The sequence below is a fragment of the Myxine glutinosa genome, chromosome 14 (assembly GCF_964187855.1).
Source record: "Myxine glutinosa chromosome 14, kmMyxGlut1.1, whole genome shotgun sequence".
Taxonomy (NCBI): Eukaryota; Metazoa; Chordata; class Myxini; order Myxiniformes; family Myxinidae; genus Myxine; species Myxine glutinosa.
This window is the reverse complement of record NC_136274.1, coordinates 67,294,975-67,314,520: the sequence shown is the minus strand read 5'-3', so window position 1 is coordinate 67,314,520 and position 19,546 is coordinate 67,294,975. Positions and strand designations below refer to the sequence as shown.

Here is a 19,546-nt window from a genome sequence, read left to right as displayed (position 1 = left end):
TCTAAACAATTTAGACCCCTTTATGACCCTTAAAACACTTTAGACCCCTTATAAAATTAGTAAATAATTCCCCCAAAAATTGGTTTTGATGATCTTTTCTGTGCACTATTCGCATCACATCCCAAGTTTCAATGCTGAATCAAAACTGATATCTCAAAGCAAAACTGACGTTGAAATGTAAAATTGAAACTACTGAACTGTGGATCATATAATGGCAAAACAGAATGAAATGCGATGGAAAATTGCTGAAAGTAAAGTTATGAGGAGTATAGAGAGAGAGGGGGAGGGTCGGGAGCTGAATAAACAATGTTGAGAGGGATAGGTGCCTGGAGGTGGCCGGTTGGTATGGAAAGAACATTGGTGATCTTCCATCAGGCGGTAGGCCCAAAACATGCCTAAACCCGTTTCCCAGCTGAGCTTTCAGAATATCCCAAGCAGTACTTTGGAGGAACAACAATCATGGATTGGAAAGCAAGCTGATAGAATGGAACGAGGTTGCCGAGGTTACCAACTACACCCATTGCGATATCAGCTCACGGAAGATTTACACTGAATTCCCGTTTCTATCAACATGCACTCCAAACAAATTGCTCATTTCAGGTGAGACATCTACGAACCCCCATCATTGCTTGGAACCTTTGCTAGTGTATTAATATTCACCACATCACGAACATTATCCGATGATAAAGGAAAAGCACCATATCCATACAATTGGATAGATATGTCTGCCAATACACCACTCGTACAATTTTTGCCACAAGTAATTCAATAAAACTGTCATTGCCAACACTTTCAAAAATAGGGCTAAGGGAAAAAAAATTCTCAAAGGAAGAGGGCATAAATTGGCAGAAGTGATGATTCTACAGCATCTAAAGGCTTGCCAAGCATTGGCCACCCTTTCTTGGGAAGGATAGAGCGAATAAGCATTCAGTATGAGATTAGTCCATCAAAAACACTTATTTTGGTTATAACTTTGTTTTCCTGCTCGATTCAGTAAACTAAGCTTAGCACAACAGGGTTCCAGGGTACAAACAACAGCCTCAAACCTGTCAACATACACGCACAAGGCCATGATGAGGCTTTTCACAACAATTAGCCCGCGACCTCCCTTAGACAGCAGCAGGCTCAGCAGACAGGGCCAAAGCCATTGCTTCACATTGCAAAAAAAAGTGAACAAAGCACCGTAGGAGCTTTTTAATGAGGACAAATGGCAGTTGAACAGCCGGAACCTTACGCCATAACAACTAGACTGCCAAGTTATTAATCAACAGCTCTCTACCCTTGAAAGATACCCGGGAAAATAAAGTTCTCCATGATTGAAATTTTTGTGACATTCTTTGAAACAAACCTTCTCAATTTTGATTTCGGACACATCCTCATTTTAAACTTGAGGTGCACACTGGGACCTGGTGCCATCTCTATGTCAAGGGACCTTCGCTGAAAGCATAGGCAGAGCATATCAAATGGTTAAAGAAACGGCAACTCAAGTCATTGTAGAATTCACCATACTTTCAGAGTTATTCGCAAATAATTTTAAACAACAGCTAATATAGCTGATAGTGTTTGAGGACTTTGTAATTATTAATTCAACAAATGCAGTCAGGGATCGGAAAGGTAAATATAAAAATGACAAGTCAGGAGACGACGATGGTTCACGAGCGAGCGGTATTGAATGACAAAGGTCAAAACCGTCATTGAAAATATATAAATAGGAATGTATTATCTGTTATGAGTTAGTTAGCTACACAATACCGAAAATTCGGTTCGATTCCGACAACTTTGAAAATTTGACCTTTGTGACCGTAAAATGTCAAAACGAAGGTGACTGACTGTGAAATGAGATAGAAAAGAATGTATAATCAGTTATGAGGTTAGTTAGCTACACAATACCGAAAATTCGGTTCGATTCCGCCAACTTTGAAAATTTGACCTTTGTGACCTTCACAGGTGAAAGGTCGAAGATTCTGAAATTTGTTTGAAAACTTGTATTTCATGATGTATGTGATAATATAACAAGCGTTACGCCTTGGTCCCCCGTCGGTGAAGTGATGCGAGTTGACAAAGTGGAAGACGCAAGGCGGCCATCTTGGATTTTGACGTGGCGACCCAATTTTCAATAGCATTCTCCCTTATGCGTAGATACACCCACACACCAGACTAGAAGTTAGTAGTTCGTTTATTTTTCAAGATATTTCGCTCACAAGGTTCAGACATATATATGGTGGCGGCCATATTGGATTTTGACGTGGCGACACAATTTTCAATAGCCTTCTTCCTTATGCCTAGATACACCCACACACCAGATTAGAAGTTGGTACTTCGCTTATTTTTCAAGATATTCCGCTCACAAGGTTCAGACATACATGGCGGCGGCCATCTTGGATTTTGACGTGGCGACCCAATTTTCAATGGCTTTCTTCCTTATGCCTAGATACACCCACACACCAGATTATAAGTTGGTACTTCATTTATTTTTCAAGATATTCCGCTCACAAGGTTCAGACATACATGGCGGCGGCCATCTTGGATTTTGACGTGGCGACCCAATTTTCAATAGCGTTCTTCCTTATGCGTAGATACACCCACACACCAGATTAGAAGTTAGTAGTTCGTTTTCGTAACGCTTGTTTTTCAAGATATTTCGCTCACAAGGGTCAGACATATATATGGTGGCGGCCATCTTGGATTTTGACGTGACGACCCAATGTTCAATGGCGTTCTTTCTTATGCCTAGATACACCCATACACCAGATTAGAAGTTGGTACTTCGTTTATTTTTCAAGATATTCCGCTCACAAGGCTCAGACATACATGGCGGCAGCCATCTTGGATTTTGACGTGGCGACCCAATTTTCAATAGCGTTCTTCCTTATGCGTAGATACACCCACATACCGGATTAGAAGTTAGTAGTTTTTTTTTTTTTTTTTTTTTTTTTTTTTTTTTTTTTTTTTTTTTTGTATACAAGTTCGAGGCTCGTGAAAGAGCGAACATTAATCACACAGAAAGACAAACCGACACATAAAACATATAACATAGGGAGCGGTAGACAAGATGGGGAGAGAGGGGGAAGGACACAAACACAACATTTGAGAGCAGGGACCGAGAGACATGGAGACATCGAGAGATCTGAGAGAGGGCGAGGGCTTTGGGGGGGGGGGGCGTGGGAAGGGGGCAGTGGGAGAGGTATAAAACATATGGACCCTGCCAGGACTTACAGGAAAGAAGTTGGAATTTCAAACAAGGTGGATCTGGGGTGAATTAGCGGGGGTAGAAAAGATCAAGGTTTTGGATGGGGGAAGATAAGAGATGGTGGTGAACAGCTGTTTTAAAGACCTGGAGGGAGGAGTGGGATTGAAGGGAGTGAGGTAGTTTGTTCCAGAGGCGGGAGAAAAGAGGAATGAAAGAGTGAAGGTGAGCGGAGAGCCGAGATTTCGGCAGTTTAACCATCAGAGGGTTGCTGGCAGATCTTGTGCGACCTGTAGGAATATTTGGGGGACAGAGCACAGAGAGAGCTGGGGGTGCAAGGCCGGAGAGGAGTCGGTAGAAGACAGAAAGACCACCTACCTGCCTGCGGTGAGTGAGTGAAAGGCCCTCAGAGATAGCTTCATCGCGGGAGATTCCAATAATTCTGAATGCTTTGGTTTCAACAGCGTGAAGCCGAGCTAGGTGTGAGGCAGGAGCACCGGCCCATAGGGGAGAACAGTATTCCATTGAGCTGCGGATGAAAGCCTTGTATGTGGTGAGGAGCTCAGGTGTGCCGAGGAAGGACTTCGCACGACGGAGGATGCCCAGTCGGCGACTGGCTTTGGAGGCCAGCTTGGAAATGTGGTTTTCCCAAGAAAGATCATGGCAGATAGTGAGACCCAAAATCTTGAGCGACAGAACTTCTTGGAGAGGATTGTTGAGAAAGTAGATGGGAGGGTTGTCCAGTCGATCTTTTCGGAGAGACATAGTAAGAGTGTGAGATTTGTCAGGATTGAAAGACATGTTCCACTTGTGTGACCAGTCTGTGATTTTGTCCAGGTCTTCAGAGAGTGAGGAGGCAGCAGACTGCCGATCTGAGGGAAGAGGAATGGAGCGGCAGAGAGTGGAGTCATCAGCAAAGAGATAGAGAGGATTTTCGAGAGAGTCAGAGAGATCATTGATGAAGACCAGAAAAAGCACGGGGCCCAGAACACTGCCTTGGGGAACTCCAGCCTGAACAGGAAGAGGAGATGAGAGAAACCCATTCAGGGCCACACGTTGACGACGACTAGAGAGGAAGTCCGCCAGCCATGCGTGGAGATTTCCATGGATACCAAAGGAGGAGAGTTTGGTGAGCAGAGCGGGGTGCCAGACCGTGTCGAAGGCACGTGATATGTCGAGGGAGACAGCTCTAATTTCCTGTTTGGCATTGAGGACCTCCATCCATTGTTGAGACAGCAGAAGCAGCATGTCCAGAGTAGAGTGACCTGGTCTGAAACCAAATTGATGATCAGAGATCAAGCCATTGGAGAAGAGGAAAGATTTCATATCAGAAGCAATGATGGATTCCATGACTTTGCTGATAATTGGGAGAAGGCTGATTGGTCTGTAGTTGCTAGGATCTATTTTTGCACCTTTTTTGTGCAAAGCGGTGATGTTGGCTGATTTCCAAGCAGATGGCAGTTGACCTTGAGCAAAAGAGAGGGTGAAGAGAACAGAGAGAGGGTGAGATAGAGCAGCAGAGCAGGATTTTAGGACCCGTGGGCTGATGCCGTCGGCTCCAGTTGCAGAATCAGAGTCGAGGGTTGACAGAAACTTTTCCACCTTGTCAGGAGGAAAGGACACGGAGTCCAGGAGCAGCAGGGTACGACTGGGTATGGTGGGTACAGAGAGGGATGGGTTTGGGACACAAGATTTAGAGGCAAACACAGAGTTGAGGCATTCAGCTTTTTCACGTGCGGAGTCAGCTGTGTAGCCGTTTGAGGTAAGGGAGGGGATGGAGGGGGAACAAACACCAGAAACGGATTTGACCAGACGCCACCAGGATTTGGAAGAGGGAGACAGATAAGAGAGTTCGGTCTTGAGAACGGAGAGATATTCTTTCCTGGCTCTCCTGAGGGTGGACACACACTTGTTTCGGGCTTTGTGAAAGGAAATGAGATTTCCTTCTGTTGGATTTGCTTTCCAGGAGACGAAGGCAAGTTGTTTCTGGGCAACAGCCTCACCACAAGATTCCGTGTACCATGGACGGGAGGAAGGGTATGACAACTGAAGACGAGATGGGATAAATCTGTGCATGAGAGAGAGCAATTTACTTTGGAAGAATTCCCAGGATGAGTTGATGTCAGAGGTGGTAGAGATGGGAGACCAGTCCAGATGATTGATGGCTGCTTGAAGACCGTGCCAGTTGGCCTGAGTGAAATGCCAGACTCATCGACGCTGAGCAGGCTCCCTGAGGATGGTCAGAGAGATGTCCACTTTAACAAGGACATGATCAGATGATCCGATCGGAGCAGAAGAAGAGCAGCAGACATTTTCAGGGAAGTTAGTCATAACCAAGTCCAGAAGAGAAGATGTTCCGTTGACTGAGATCCGGGTCGGGAAATTGACAGATTGTGTCAGTCCCAGTGAGTCGCAGAAGTCCTTTGCTGAGGAGCCATGGCTGGTGAGAGAGGTACCCACACCCAGCCAACTGGCATGATGACAGTTGAAATCACCACATATGAGGAAGAGAGAGTTGGGATGAGTAGATAGAAGTTGGTCCATATCATCAGACAGCGAGATGTAGATGGAGTCATCACTGTTTGGTGGACGGTACAACACACATATGAACAAGAGGTGGGAGCGAAGGGGAAGCCGTAGCCAGAGGTATTCCTGGGGGTGAGGTGGAGAGAGTGCAGTGCAGGGCGAGTGAGGAAGAAAGTTTTTGATAAAGATAGCAACCCCGCCTCCAGGACGAGGCTCAGGTCTATCATACCGGAGGAGGGAGTAGCCCGGGAGAGATACTATGGAATCAGAGACATCATAAAGGAGGAAAGTTTCTGTTAAGCAGATCACGTCTGGTTTGACAGAAGCAACCTGTATGGAGAGATCAGTTAAGTTTGAACGAAGGCCCCGGATGTTTGAGGTCCATACCGTTAATGAAGAGGAAGGGGGAGCATCAGATACAGAACATTTATTTCGGTTCATTTATTTTTCAAGATATTCCGCTCACAAGGTTCAACGCACTCATGCACACACGCACGCATGGACACATACACGGACGGAGGGGAAAACCATAGTCCCCCTTTCGCTCCGCGGTGCGACGGGGGACAAAAACATGTACGACATTTCACCCTATCAGGAAGCGAACAATGTTATAAAACCATCAAAAAACAACTTTTCTAAATTTCGTGACCTTGTGACCTTGACCTTGGGGCGAAAATGAAAAATCGAGCTCCGTGGGGCTAGACACGACATTGGCCAAACCAAATACCGAAACCCCTGCCAGATTCCACCAACTCCCTCGGAGAAGATGTAGCTTGAAATCGATTACCCCCTAAAAAGACATCTTTTTCGGGCGTGGCTCCACCCACAATGGGCGCAATCCGCCCACTCTATGCAGGACACAACTGGTACATGATATCAACCTTCCACCCAAGTTTCATCAAGATCAGATGATATCATCGGGTAGTTATGCTGCGGACAGACAGACACACAGACACACACCCATGACGAATATAGTGGTCACTCTGTTTGATAACTCATGAACCAATAACTCGTGAACCAATAAAGCAGGTATAAACCAAAAGAAAACCTTGCATGACCACAAACTGGTAATTATGATTGAATAAAAACCACCTTTAGAGGCCATTTTTCCCCGCAAGCGGGGGTTGGCCTTTTTCGGGAACCGTGGTTGTTGTTGTTTATTGGTCAACTTTTTGAAGCAATGTTTTACGGCCGGATGCCCTTCCTGACGCCAACCCTTTTTGCCGCCTTTAGCGACAAACAGGGAATTACCAGTGAACTGGTACTCAATTAGCCGACCTCGGAAGGATGACAGGCTGAGTCAACCCCCCTGGCGTTAATTCAGCGATCGACCGGGATTCGAACCCAGGATCCTGGGATCCTAAGCCGGCACCCTAGCCGCTAGCTAGCCAATTATGATTGAATGAATGAATGAATATGATTGGCGCAATACAATTCATTTTGCTGATTTAAAAACATCACCCAGGTTCTAACCGTGACATAAAACACAACAATTTATTCCAAAATAAATGATGCAATGCTGTCATGAGTAAGTAAGCCCAGCCCACGGTCGGTCAGATCAGTATGATTGTATCAAAAAGGGGTTGAGATGTAAGGCAAAGGCTTTTTTGGTATAAAACGTCTACACTACCTTCAGAAAGTATTCACACCCCTTGACTTTTTCACATTTTGTTGTGCTGCAGCCTGAATTTAAAATGGATCAAATAGAGATCTTTTTCATCACTGATCTACACATAATACCCCATAATATCAGTGGAATCTTTTTAGAAATTTTTACAAAATAATTTGAAATGAAATACAGAAATATCTAATTTACATATGTATTCAACCCCCTGAGTCAATACTTCACAGAAGCGCCTTTGGCAGTGATTACAGATTCGAGTCTTCTTGGGTATGTTTGTATCAGCTTTGCTGATCTGTATGGATTTGGGGAGTTTCTCCCATTCTTCCTTGTGGATTTGCTCAATCTCTAACAATTTGGATGGGGAGCATCAGTGAACAGCAATCTTCAAGTCTTTCCACATATTCTCAATGGGATTCAAGTCTGGGCTTTGGCTGGGCCACTCCTGGACTTTAACGTTTTTGTTCTGAAGCCATTCCAGTGTTGCTTTGGCTGTATGCTTGGGGTCATTGTCCTGTTGGAATGTAAATCTTCACCGCAGTCTAAGGTCTTTTGCACTCTGAAGCAGGTTATCCTCTGGGATTTGCCTGTATTTGGCAATTTTTTGGCAAATCATTGTTCCCTCTATTCTTGCAAGTCTCCCAGTCGCTGCTACTGAAAAGCATCCCCATTGCATGGTGCTGCCACCACCATGCTTCACGATAGGGATGGTGCTAGATAGGTGATGAGCTGTGCTCAGTTTCTGCCAGATGTAACGCTTTGCATTTAGACCAAAGAGTTAAATTTTGTCTCATAAGACAACAAAATATTTTGCCTCATGCTCTCAGAGTCTTTCACTTGCCTTTAGGCAAACTCCAGAACATGCTGTCATGTGCATTTTTGTCAGGAGTGGCGTCCGACTGGACACTCTCACATAATGCCTTAATTTGTGAAGGGCTGCAGAGACTGTTGTCCTTCTGGCAGGTTTTACAATCTCAGCTAAGGAACTCTGTAGTTCTGTCAGAGTGGTCATTGGGTTCTTGATCACCTCCCTGATCAAGGTCCTTCTTGCCCAGTTGCTCAGTTTTGTCAGACGGCCAGCTCTAGGAAAAGTTGGGTAGTTCCATATTCTTTCTATTTCCTAATGATGGAGCTCACTTTGCTCTTGGGAACTTTCAACACTCTTTAGAAATTATTTTATACCCTGTCCCAGATGTATACCTCCTTGCAAATTTATCTCGGAGTTCTACGGACAGCTCCTCTCTGCTCTGACATGCACTGTCAACTGGGGGGCCTTAAATAGAAAGGTGTTTCTTTCTAAATCAGGTCCAGTCAATTGGAATGGCCACAGGTGGACTCCAATCATGTTATAGAGCCACCTCAAGGATGATCAAAGGAAACAGGATGCGCCTGAGATCAATCTGGAGTGTCATAGGGGTTGAATACTTATTGACCTCAAGATATTTCAGCTTTTTATTTTTTATTATCAGGTAAAAATATAATATATACATTCCACTTTGACATTATGGGGTATTATGTGCCCAAATGGGGTATTATGGGGTATTATGTGCCCAAATGGATCAGCGACAAAACATCTCAACTTAATCCATTTTAAATTCAGGCTGTAACACAACAAAATGTGAAAAAGGTCAAGGCGTGTGAATACTTTCTGAAGGCAATGGTTGCTGATGGAAAAGCGAGGCATCAAAGGGTAAAAAGGGGCAACAAACTGACAGTGGGGCAAAGGTTGGTAAAACAAGCAAAGTAATGAATGAACAAGAAAAAAAAGTGAGAGAATAGGCGAGGAAACACAGTAACTTGTAAGAGGGCTGAGATACGAAGTGTTAATGGGGGTAGAAAAGATTGCAGGTAGGGATGGAGGTGGACATGAGATGGCAGTTCATCACCTGCTTGAAGCCCTGTCAGAGAGAGTGGGATTGAAACATCTTTGGAAAATCATGTGCTGTAATCTAAAAACAACAATCCTGAATAGGAATATGCTTTCCTTTTTAGGGACGAGAGAGAGGAGGGCCTCCCTGCACCTTTTAAGCAATTTCCTAAATTTCACAAAATACTCAAGCACATGTCCATGACCACTGGCCTGATAAAATGCCAAAAAGTCACTAATAATCCAGCTGGCAAATGGTGATGCATCAATATTTGGTGCTCTTCCATTGCCAAGTCTCTTTTGGATGTACGGTCTTCAAGAGTGAAAAAAAGGTTGGTTCGGTCTGTGTCGCTATTGACGAGAATTGGAAGTTTTCCGCTCTTGTAAAAGGGACTTGGAACCGGAATATGAGGCATGAAACAAGTTTTAATTAAAAAAAACACCCATGACCTATGTGTTTGATACCCTTAGAGGTAGTGACAAATCACACCGTCATGTTCCATCAAAGCGAACATACCTGTACGAAGCATTTTTCTTTCCAAAATAAAAAAACATCCCATCAGCAAAGCTGCTCACCTTGATCATAGCTATCAGTTACCCCATTTAGAAGGGATAAGTGATGTTGTGAATGCAAATAGTTTAAGTATCAACCAATAGGGCTAGGGCAACTTGCAATATCAGGATTCCATTAGTTAACAATGAGGGTCTGCACTGTTGCAGTCTGTTTCAGGCCAAAGGGTGCAGATGCAAATGACCACCCGTAACAGTACTATTTTGGAGATCAAAACCGATGAAATGGGAGAGGAGTATCTCAAAGAACGCGTGCCCGTCCATCCTGCCAGGAGGAGCATAAACGTATGAGATTTTAAAAAAAAGATGTTATTAAAAGCAAAAGAGAGATAAGGCTAATTACCATGAATTTGAAAAAGAGAGGAATGTTGGAAAGTGGGCTGCCAGTTAAAGGTAAATTCCACCTTGATGCGAAAGCGGGAGAACATCATGCCAAGGCAACGAATCTATAGCAATACCCTGTGCATGGAGTTGGGAGTATTTCCTGGAATAAAGGAAGTATAAAGGAGTTTTATCAACTTGAAAAGGGCGTTAACTTGTAGCAGTTGCGTTATGTTCCCCGACTACCATTGATGCTTATGTTGGGAGAACGTAGCAGAAGCAATTAATTGTTATTGTACGACCTAATGTTTCGTTTTTAAGAGAAACCTTCTTCAACCTTCCACATCGGACATCAGTGAAATCTCACTCTCTGGGCTGTGCACAATATTCCGAGCAGTTGGTATACGGCCACAAAGGTCAAATGAAACTCATTAAAAAGTCTACTTCTGTAAGGTTTGCTCCAGGATTTCATTTCAAGAGCATGTTTAACATTAAACTGTTAATGAGAGTATGGTTACTGCTAAAGGTGGGCGCGATTCGGAAAATTTTAAGTCCGCTTACCGCTTATCCGCTCCGCCAGCCCGTGTAGTCCGATTCGCTTATCCGCTTCAGCGGCCGAAAATCTTAGTCCGCTTACCGCTTATCCGCTTCGATTCGATTTTTTAAAAGCGCTTCGACGTTTTTAAAGCGATTTTTGACGTTTCTAAAGGGAATTTAATGCTTTTTAAGCCTAAATAGCCATTTCTAACTACTACAAAGACAAACAAAGCTTTTAAGATCGAAAATATACATTTTTATTTAAATAAAATTTATTCAAAATTTATTGAAATAAAGTTTTCCACTCGACTCTACTCTACTCTACAGTTAATTTAAATATAATTTTAATATATGCAAGTTACATTAAAGAAAAATCAATTTGCCCGTCCTTTCTTTGACAAGAGAGTCTACTAGTCAACAGACTAGCAGTCTGTTGACTAGTCCTCGTCTTCCTCCTCCACCTCGTGGGCCTTCTTGAGGATTTGGAGGTTGCCCTTCATGAAGACGAGGGCCTCGAAGTTCGGTGCAGCCAGGGCCGACCTCTTAGGCCTGAGGATGTCCGACTCGTAGCTGAACACGCGCTCGACCGAGGCAGAGCTCGGGAGCGGCGTGTTATGCCTGAGAAACAGTTACCCAAGCATCACGGAACTCGAGCGGGAAGAGATTGGGCGAGAGCCGAGTTGTTAGGGTTTCACTTATTATTCACTTAAATAAATATTCACAATTCTAGAGTAACGGCTCAGGCTAACAGCTGATTTGGCGAATCGCGATGCGCTTTAATTTTTCGGTAGTCCGCTTACGCTTATCCGCTTCGGTTTCCGGGGGTTGTTCCGATTCGCTTATCCGCTTCGAAAACGTTAGTCCGCTGCAGCGGATAAGCGGATAAGCGGACTTTCGAAGCGGACCGCCCACCTTTGGTTACTGCCATGGGGAAAGATGTGCAACTGGGTTTGAGTGTTCGGCCTTCTTTTGCTCCGCCGACAGGATAACACTCAAAACTTCAACTGCATGCACCTGTTTTCTATGGTGGAACTTCTAGTATTTTTCAGTCAACTTTCAGTTGACGGCATCTGAGGACTCCCAGCTCTGGCATGGGATTCATGGATATCACTCCCCTTGGGATTATCCAATGCAAACTGAAAGGTCAGTTTAGCTCCAGTTGTGTAAAAGCCAGATACACAGTGGCACCTGTCTTTCTTCATCACCTCCACACTTCCAGCTCTGCCTTCCTTACATCATTGAACCCTCATAGTGGAGGACACGTCCAGTTGGTGTGCAGTATATTTTCCTTTCTCTAAATATCACCCAACTTTGAGGAGGCATGAACCCATGTGCCACACGAGCACCTGATGCAAAGGTCCTGACCAATAGGGGCTCACGCCACGTATCCACCACACAGTTAATGTTAATGAAGTTTCTGAATTGTAGCCGGGAAAGAAGATACTAATCTTGAAAATGTTCTTCTGGCTCAGTTGCACTCGGTAAAGACAAAATTGCCCACTTCAAAATGCAGTGGAAGCTGCTACACTGCTAACCATAGTGTAATCGTCGGCCGTAAGTCTTTGGAGCCATTTCATGGCAACTCATCCACTTTTCCCCATTCCCTATTTGTAAAAGGAATCAATCCACAGATGCATTTCTGACTGAATGACCATCATCAGTGTGGCATGGAGTTGATTCTCCACCTTAGGCCACCCCCAATAAGCTGAACTGGCAAGCTGTCCCATTATGTAGGATAATACCCAAATATCACTTCTTATCCAAAAGGAACCATGAACACACGTACCACACCAGAATTAGCTACAAAAGGTAGTTGACCAAAACTCGTATATAAACATTTTCAAATGCTTGCATTTTGCTTTTAATTATCACAGCCTCAGTAATATATATGGAACCTCAACACATCCGTCTCTACTGGATTCTGTGGCATCTAGAGCCGTCAAACTTACCAGAATATCCAGGGATAAGGCCAAAGACTGGTCAAATCAGGCTGGTCAAACAAGTGGAACATGTCTTTCAATCCTGAGAAATCTCAGTCTTACTATGTCTCTCCGAAAAGATCGACTGGACAATCCTCCCATCCACTTTCTAACGAATCCTCTCCAAGAAGTTCTGTCACTCAAGCTTTTGGGTCTCACTATCTGCCATGATCTTTCCTGGGAAAACCACATTTCAAATCTGGCCTCCAAAGTCAGTCGCCGACTGGGCATCCTCCGTCATGCGAAGTCCTTCCTTGGCACACCTGAGCTCTTCACCACATACAAGGCTTTCATCCGCAGCTCAATGGAATAGTGTTCCCCCCTCTGGGCCGGTGCTCCTGCCTCACACCTAGCTCGGTTTCACGCTGTTGAAACCAAAGCTTTCAGAATCATTGGAATCTCCTGCGATGAGGCTGACTCCGAGGGCCTTTCACTTACTCACCGCAGGCAGGTTGGTGGTATTTCTGTCTTCTACCGACTCCGTTTCGGCCTTGCCACCCCCCTCCCCCCCCCCCCCCCAAGCTCTCTCTGGGCTCTGTCCCCCGAATATTCCTACATGTCACACAAGATCCGCCCCTCTTATGGTTAAAGTGCCAAAATCAAGACTCTCTGCTCACCTTCATTCCTCTTTTTTCCCACCTCTGGAACAAACTCCCTCACTCTCTTCAATCCCACTCCTCCCTCCAGGTCTTTAAAACAGCTGTTCATCACCATCTCTTATCTTCCCCCATCCAAAACATTGATCTTTTCTACCCCCACTAATTTTCACCCCAGATTCACTTTTTTGAAATACCAACTTCCTTCCTGGAAGTCCTGGCAGTGTCCTTGTGTTTTATACTTCTCCCACCCCTCCCCCCCCCCCCTTCCCACGCCTCCTCCCCCCAAGCCTTCTCCCTCCCACAGATCTCACGATGTACCTGCTCTCAAATGTTGTCTTTGTGTGCTTCCCCTTCTCTCCCCATCTTGTCTACCGCTCCCCTTATTATATACTTTGTGTCAGTTTGATTTTTTTTGGGTGATAAATGTAAGCTCTTTCACGAGCCTCGATCCTGTATACAAAAAAAAAAAAAAAGCACAAGGCTTTCACAATGCAGGCAGGCCGGTGGTTTATCTGTTTTCTATTCTCTGCTTGAGCACCTTCCTCCTAACCTCTTAACTCTTCCTAACCCATTAACCCTTCCTAACCTATTATCCCTCCATAACACAACTCTATCTTACTTGGAAGTAGCAGTGTTTCCTTCCCTTCTCTCCTCTCTCTCTTCTTCCTGTGCATTCACCACCTTGATCATTGTGCTCAACTGTTGCCCCGCTACCAGTTCTTACCCTCCGTCATATTGCTCTTCCACGAGTCTCGATATTGTTAAGATAATTAAAATAACATAATGGCCTCCAAAGAGGTAAACTGTACACAAGCAAATATGGATGTGAACAATTCCATTTTCATTCTGGAGCTCTGCACGGCTAAGAGCGTAACGCTTGAGCATGAAAGGCCCCTGGATAATGAGATAAAATTCCGTTGGAATAAAATAATACGAGAAGCTATCCAATTTGGCATTAACTTCACTGAATGTGGATTTACCATCTCAGTGTTTATTTATCCTGGAATAATGAGAAAAGAGAAAGATTGCAAATATCAAATATAGCAAGCTGTAGCTCAATTATAAACAATATAATACCAGTTTAATTGAAATCGAGCAATGCATTCAGTTGTTTGATTCCCAGGGTCGAATTGACAGGAGATTGTGAAATAATTAAATCAACCAAAATAATTCAAAATAAATAAAAACCAAAATAAATAAAAAGTTGAACGAAAATAATCCCAAAGTAAAATAACTGCGAATGAGTTCCTTTGATGTGTCATTGTCATGTGTTTTTTGTTTTGGGGCATCATGAGAGAACAATGTGTCATTGTCATTTGTATCAAAGATAAGGCGGTCTTACTTGTAACGTTGACATTCCGGGACGTCGGCCAATCAGAATCCTGCCATCGTGGAGGTTCACAACTTCTGAATTTGTAATGTGAAGCCTGTCGTGGACAAGCCGCGTCACATCCAATGACCAATCGGAACTTATGAAGGAGGTCACCTGACCGTTTCTATTGGCGACTTCGGCCCCGAACTTGGCCCACACTTGCAGGGAGGCATGCTGGTACTGCTGTGAGCATTCACCGTGATAAAATTCCCTAAAAAGAAGGAAACAAAACGGTTTTAACAAAACAAGTTACCCCTACAATGAACAGACATCATACATGTACAGATTGTTAGATTCAGTTATGAAAATAGCTGCAATTGAAACTACTACAACTACAACTATCGGGGACACCTCTTCGTGGTGGTTGTACCTTCCAATGCAAGTTCTGAGCCAAATATTCCCCATTCTTCCTTGCTGCCCGGATTTGGCAGGGCAGCCAAGTCAGAGTGCCAATCAGTCCCCATGGAACGGCCCTTGCCCTTTTTTTTTTTTTTTCCTTTCTGTCTCTTTCTTTCTGTCTCTTTCTTTCTGTCTCTTTCTTTCTGTCTCTTTCTTTCTGTCTCTTTCTTTCTGTCTCTTTCTTTCTCTCTCTTTCTTTCTCTTTCTTTCTCTCTCTCTCTCTCTCTCTCTCTCTCTCTCTCTCTCTCTCTCTCTCTCTCTCTCTCTCTCTCTCTCTCTCTCTCTCTCTCTCTCTCTCTCTCCACAGACTTCATAAAGGTGGGGGTACACCATCCTGGATGTGGGGGATCTCTGGGTCACTCCTTCGACATTGATTGGCTGTCTCCATGCTGCGGGCTTGTTCAAGAGAACTGTCCAGGCTATACAACAACTACTACCACTGTTGCTACTAATTCACACCTCTTTGCTAGTGGAGGAACGTTTTTAGGCCAAGTCTTTCAATAACTGACTGATCATGCCTGATGTTCAACCGAAGCCGAGATTTGGTCAGGAATTTGTAACGTGCCCAGGGCGGCGACAAGTCGGCATGAATGACACTGGGGGATCTTTAACTTCCACCAAGTGATGCTGGCAGATGGGAAACCCAGTTTAACATTCATTCGAGATACGGAGCACACATTGATGCCTCAATCACCCAACCTCTGAAATACCAGGATGACAATTGGCAGTTTATAGCTGGGTCGGGATTCAAACTCAGGCTCGCCAGCTCAGAAGTGAATGTACATACATCTAGTCTATCTTGCCAGCAATCTAAAGAGGAAGATGATAACACTGAAAAAAAATTAAATACATCTATCTCTGAGGATAAGCCTGGTGTTGGCTTAGCGGTTAGGGTGCCGGCTTGGGATCCTAGGGTCCTGGGTTTGAATCCCGGTCGATCGCTGAATTAACACCAAGGTGGTTGACTCAGTCCACACAAAGTCCACTTTCAATGTGGCCTACAATTTTTTTTTCTATTTTTTTACGAATCAATTAATTGATTAATTCATTAATTATTATAGATTAATTAAGTACTTAATTATTTCCATTTCATGCTTATTCTCGGCTTGGGATCCTAGGATCCTGGGTTTGAATCCCGGTCGATCGATGAATTAACGCCAGGGGGGTTGACTCGGTCTGTCATCCTTCCGAGGTCGGCAACTTGAGTCCCAGCTCACTGGTAATTCCCTGTGTGTCGCAAGAGGTGACTAACAGGGTTGGTGACAGGAAGGGCATCCGGCCACAAAGCATTGCTTCAAAAAGGGACCACGGCGCCCGAAAAAGGCCAACCCCTGCCCCGCGGGGAAAAATGGCCTCTAAAGGTGGTTCTTTCTTTCTATCTCCAAGGATAGAGATGGATCATATTATTCATTTCTCAATCCGTTTTTCCAAAAAAATGAGGATTCTGAAAAATGGAAGATTTTATTTTAGAACTTGTTTGAAGAATTATTTTTTGATATTGAAAGTCTTTTGGGCATGAAAGTGTGTAACTCATATTTTTGGACACTATGTATTTTCGGACAATATTGAAAGTTTGATATTTTTTGCGGTAAAGTGTGTTTTAGTGAATCATGTGACCTTTTAGCATAGAGAGAATATTTGCTCTTTGACTACACCATCGAGTTATTTGGAACCTTGCGCTTCAAAACAACTAGGCAACTTAATTTGTGCATTCCACACCACGAATAGCCAATGGCATGTGCACACATCAGGCTAATCACCTGAAAAGACAACCCAGCACGTCGTCATAATCAAAGCAATTTGCTTTATAGGCCTAAAACAGGAATCCCGAGGGGGCATTAACTCCGAGCGACAAGGCGATTGTGAAAGCAGTGTGAAAGCTGATAGTGCACGGAGTGAAAAATTGGCCCACGTCGTGTGCATTACAATGGCATAAAGTGCGGAGACTTAACAAAAGGGACCGAGTTATACTCACAATGGGAATGCCGGATCAAAAGTCTCCCAAATGTCAAACTGGCCAATTTGTGAGCGCCACATCGGTTCAGGTTGATCGCTTGTCTTCTCGCAGAGGCCATTTTCTGGCCCAAAGCTGATCGCTAGAATGGTGATGGGAATTATAATAAAAGTTCATTACTTGCGAAAATCGAAGCTTTTTCGAGTATATTGGTTGGTCTCGTGCGTTATTCTGTCTGTCTGTCAATCGCCTACAGGTCACAAATGTACAAATTTACTACAGGTCACAAATTTACTAAAGGAGGAAGCCCATTGATTTTGAGGTCAAAAGATTCACATTGGCCAAAAGGTCAACATAGGCCGAAGGTTAAAAGGCCAAAGGTCAACAAAAGGTAAGATTTCTAAAATCCTCAATTTTCATCCCATTGACCTTGAAGTAATTTGAAAATTTGCATCCGACGTCACTGAATTCAACCATCAATTATTTTGAGGTCAATATATGCCAAAAGATCAACATAGGACAAAGGTAAACAACTTCGGTGGAATGTTACTAAAATACGCAAAGTGGTGTCTGTCTGCCTGATGATATTTGACCGTTTAACCAATTTCTGATCAAATTTAACAGGAGGATGAAGGGTCACACAATGAAGGCTGCAGCAAATTCATTTACCCCCCTCCCCAAGGAGGTTTTTTTCTGCCAAGGGGGTGTTCTCCACCAATGGGGTTGTGCCTTGAGCTGTATATCCATGTTATGATAGATCTACTGTAATCTATATATCCCAGAGAGGTAACGCTCCTGCCACCCCCATAAGGAATGGGTGTACTGTACAAGTTTCTAAAATCCTCAATTTTCATCCAATTGACGAGAAATTTGAAGGCGATTTGCATATCAGCAAACTGAATTCAACCACAAATTTATTTATGAGGTCAGCTTTGGCCAAAAGGTCAACATAGGCCAAAGGTCAACAACTTAGGTGAGGTTTCTAAAGTCCTCAATTTTCATCCGATTGACTTGAAATTTGAAGAGGATTTGCACATCCAGTCACGCAATTCAACCACCAGTTATTTTTGAGGTCGAAAGGTGATAAGGTCGACATAGGACAGATTTCTAAAATTGTCAATTTTAATCTGATTCACTTGAAGTTTGAAGAGGATTTGCATATCAGATCACTGAATTCAACCACCGATTATTTTTGAGGTTAACATAACCCAAAGGTCAACAACTCATTTTTGGGATTTCACAAGTATCATGCTATGCACGACATGTTTCTTGTTTTGTTTGTTTGATGGTCTCAATCTGAATGTGCTTTTCTCGAGTTTCAGCAAGGAGCATTGCTCGAATAAAATGTGATGATGTTCAGTGGCCCATTATTGTGAGATAGGGATTAAAGCAAGGAGTCTGAATGGAAAGCGATATGCTAGGCCCATGTTCCCCGATGAGAACAATCATGTTATTGTTTAACACATTATGGTGTGCACCGTTTCCTGCACAGAATTAAATTCTGTCAATTAAATCTGTGATTCACATCATCACACATTTTATATTTCCGCCAATTAAACATGCGCACACAGAAATAATCAGAAACAGTTGTATGCAATATGGGCACAAATGTGTGTGTGTGTGCATTTGTGTGTGTATATGTGTGTGTGTGCATGTGTGTGTGTGCATGTGTGTTTGTGTGTGCATGTGTGTTTGTGTGTGCATGTGTGTTTGTGTGTGTCTGTGTGTGTGTGTGTGTGTATTTGTTTTGTGTGCATGTGTGCGTGTTTGTATATCCATATGTATGTGTGTGTGTATGTGTGTGTTTGTGTAAGTCTATAAGTGTGTGTGTGTGTGTGTGTGTGTGTGTGTGTGTGTGTATGTTTTGTGTGCATGTGTGTGTGTGCATGTGTGTTTCTGTGTCTGTGTGTGTGTGTGTGTGTGTGTGTGTGTGTGTGTGTGTGTGTGTGTGTACACATTACATGTTATTATAAAATCACTTGTTATTATTATAATTATTTCACATCTATGATCAGCTCCACCACCAACAGCAGCAGTGCTACGATGATTAAAACTACTTAGAAAGACCACCTGGGATCTGTAATGGCACCGACTAATGCTTGCAGGCAGGACACCCAGCTTAACGTCCACCCGAAGAACGGCACACTTTGCGATGCAACTCCATGCCTGATAAACACCAAACTGATGGTTTTACAGTTCTGTTGGGAATCAAACCCAGTCGAGACAACTTGAAGGGAAGTGCACTACCTCTGCCACAGTGCCACATCCTGTGGGGCAAATAATATCCCAGCCAAGCGTTCACATTTAGAAGTGTTAATGGGAAATTAAATCCAAATCTCAAAACTGGTAATTTAATAGATCTGATGATGATCAGATTTTTCACTTTACGTCTACTTACAGAAAAAACCCCCACAAGCTATTAAGATGTAAATGTAACCAGAGAATCTCTAACTAACCTAGTTAGAGACACCACCTCACCAAGGATATGACACAATTAGATACAAATATGTGCTTGTGAAGCCAATTACGGACACCTTAGAAGTGGATTCCTTTGTTGGCAGAAAAGGAAGTGAAACGCAAAATTCGATAAGAATCAGATATAGACATGATCTTT

At 43.5% G+C, this 19,546-nt stretch overlaps 1 protein-coding gene across 1 annotated transcript in view; it reads right to left on the bottom strand.

Annotated features, from left to right (window-relative positions):
• Positions 1-19,546, bottom strand: part of LOC144888796 (transmembrane protein 132D-like) — a 139,678-nt gene that overhangs the window by 65,931 nt on the left and 54,201 nt on the right. The window contains exon 4 of the mRNA XM_078768004.1: positions 14,550-14,790. Within this exon, the coding sequence (XP_078624130.1) occupies positions 14,550-14,790 (241 nt within the window). The remainder of the gene's footprint in view (positions 1-14,549; positions 14,791-19,546) is intronic.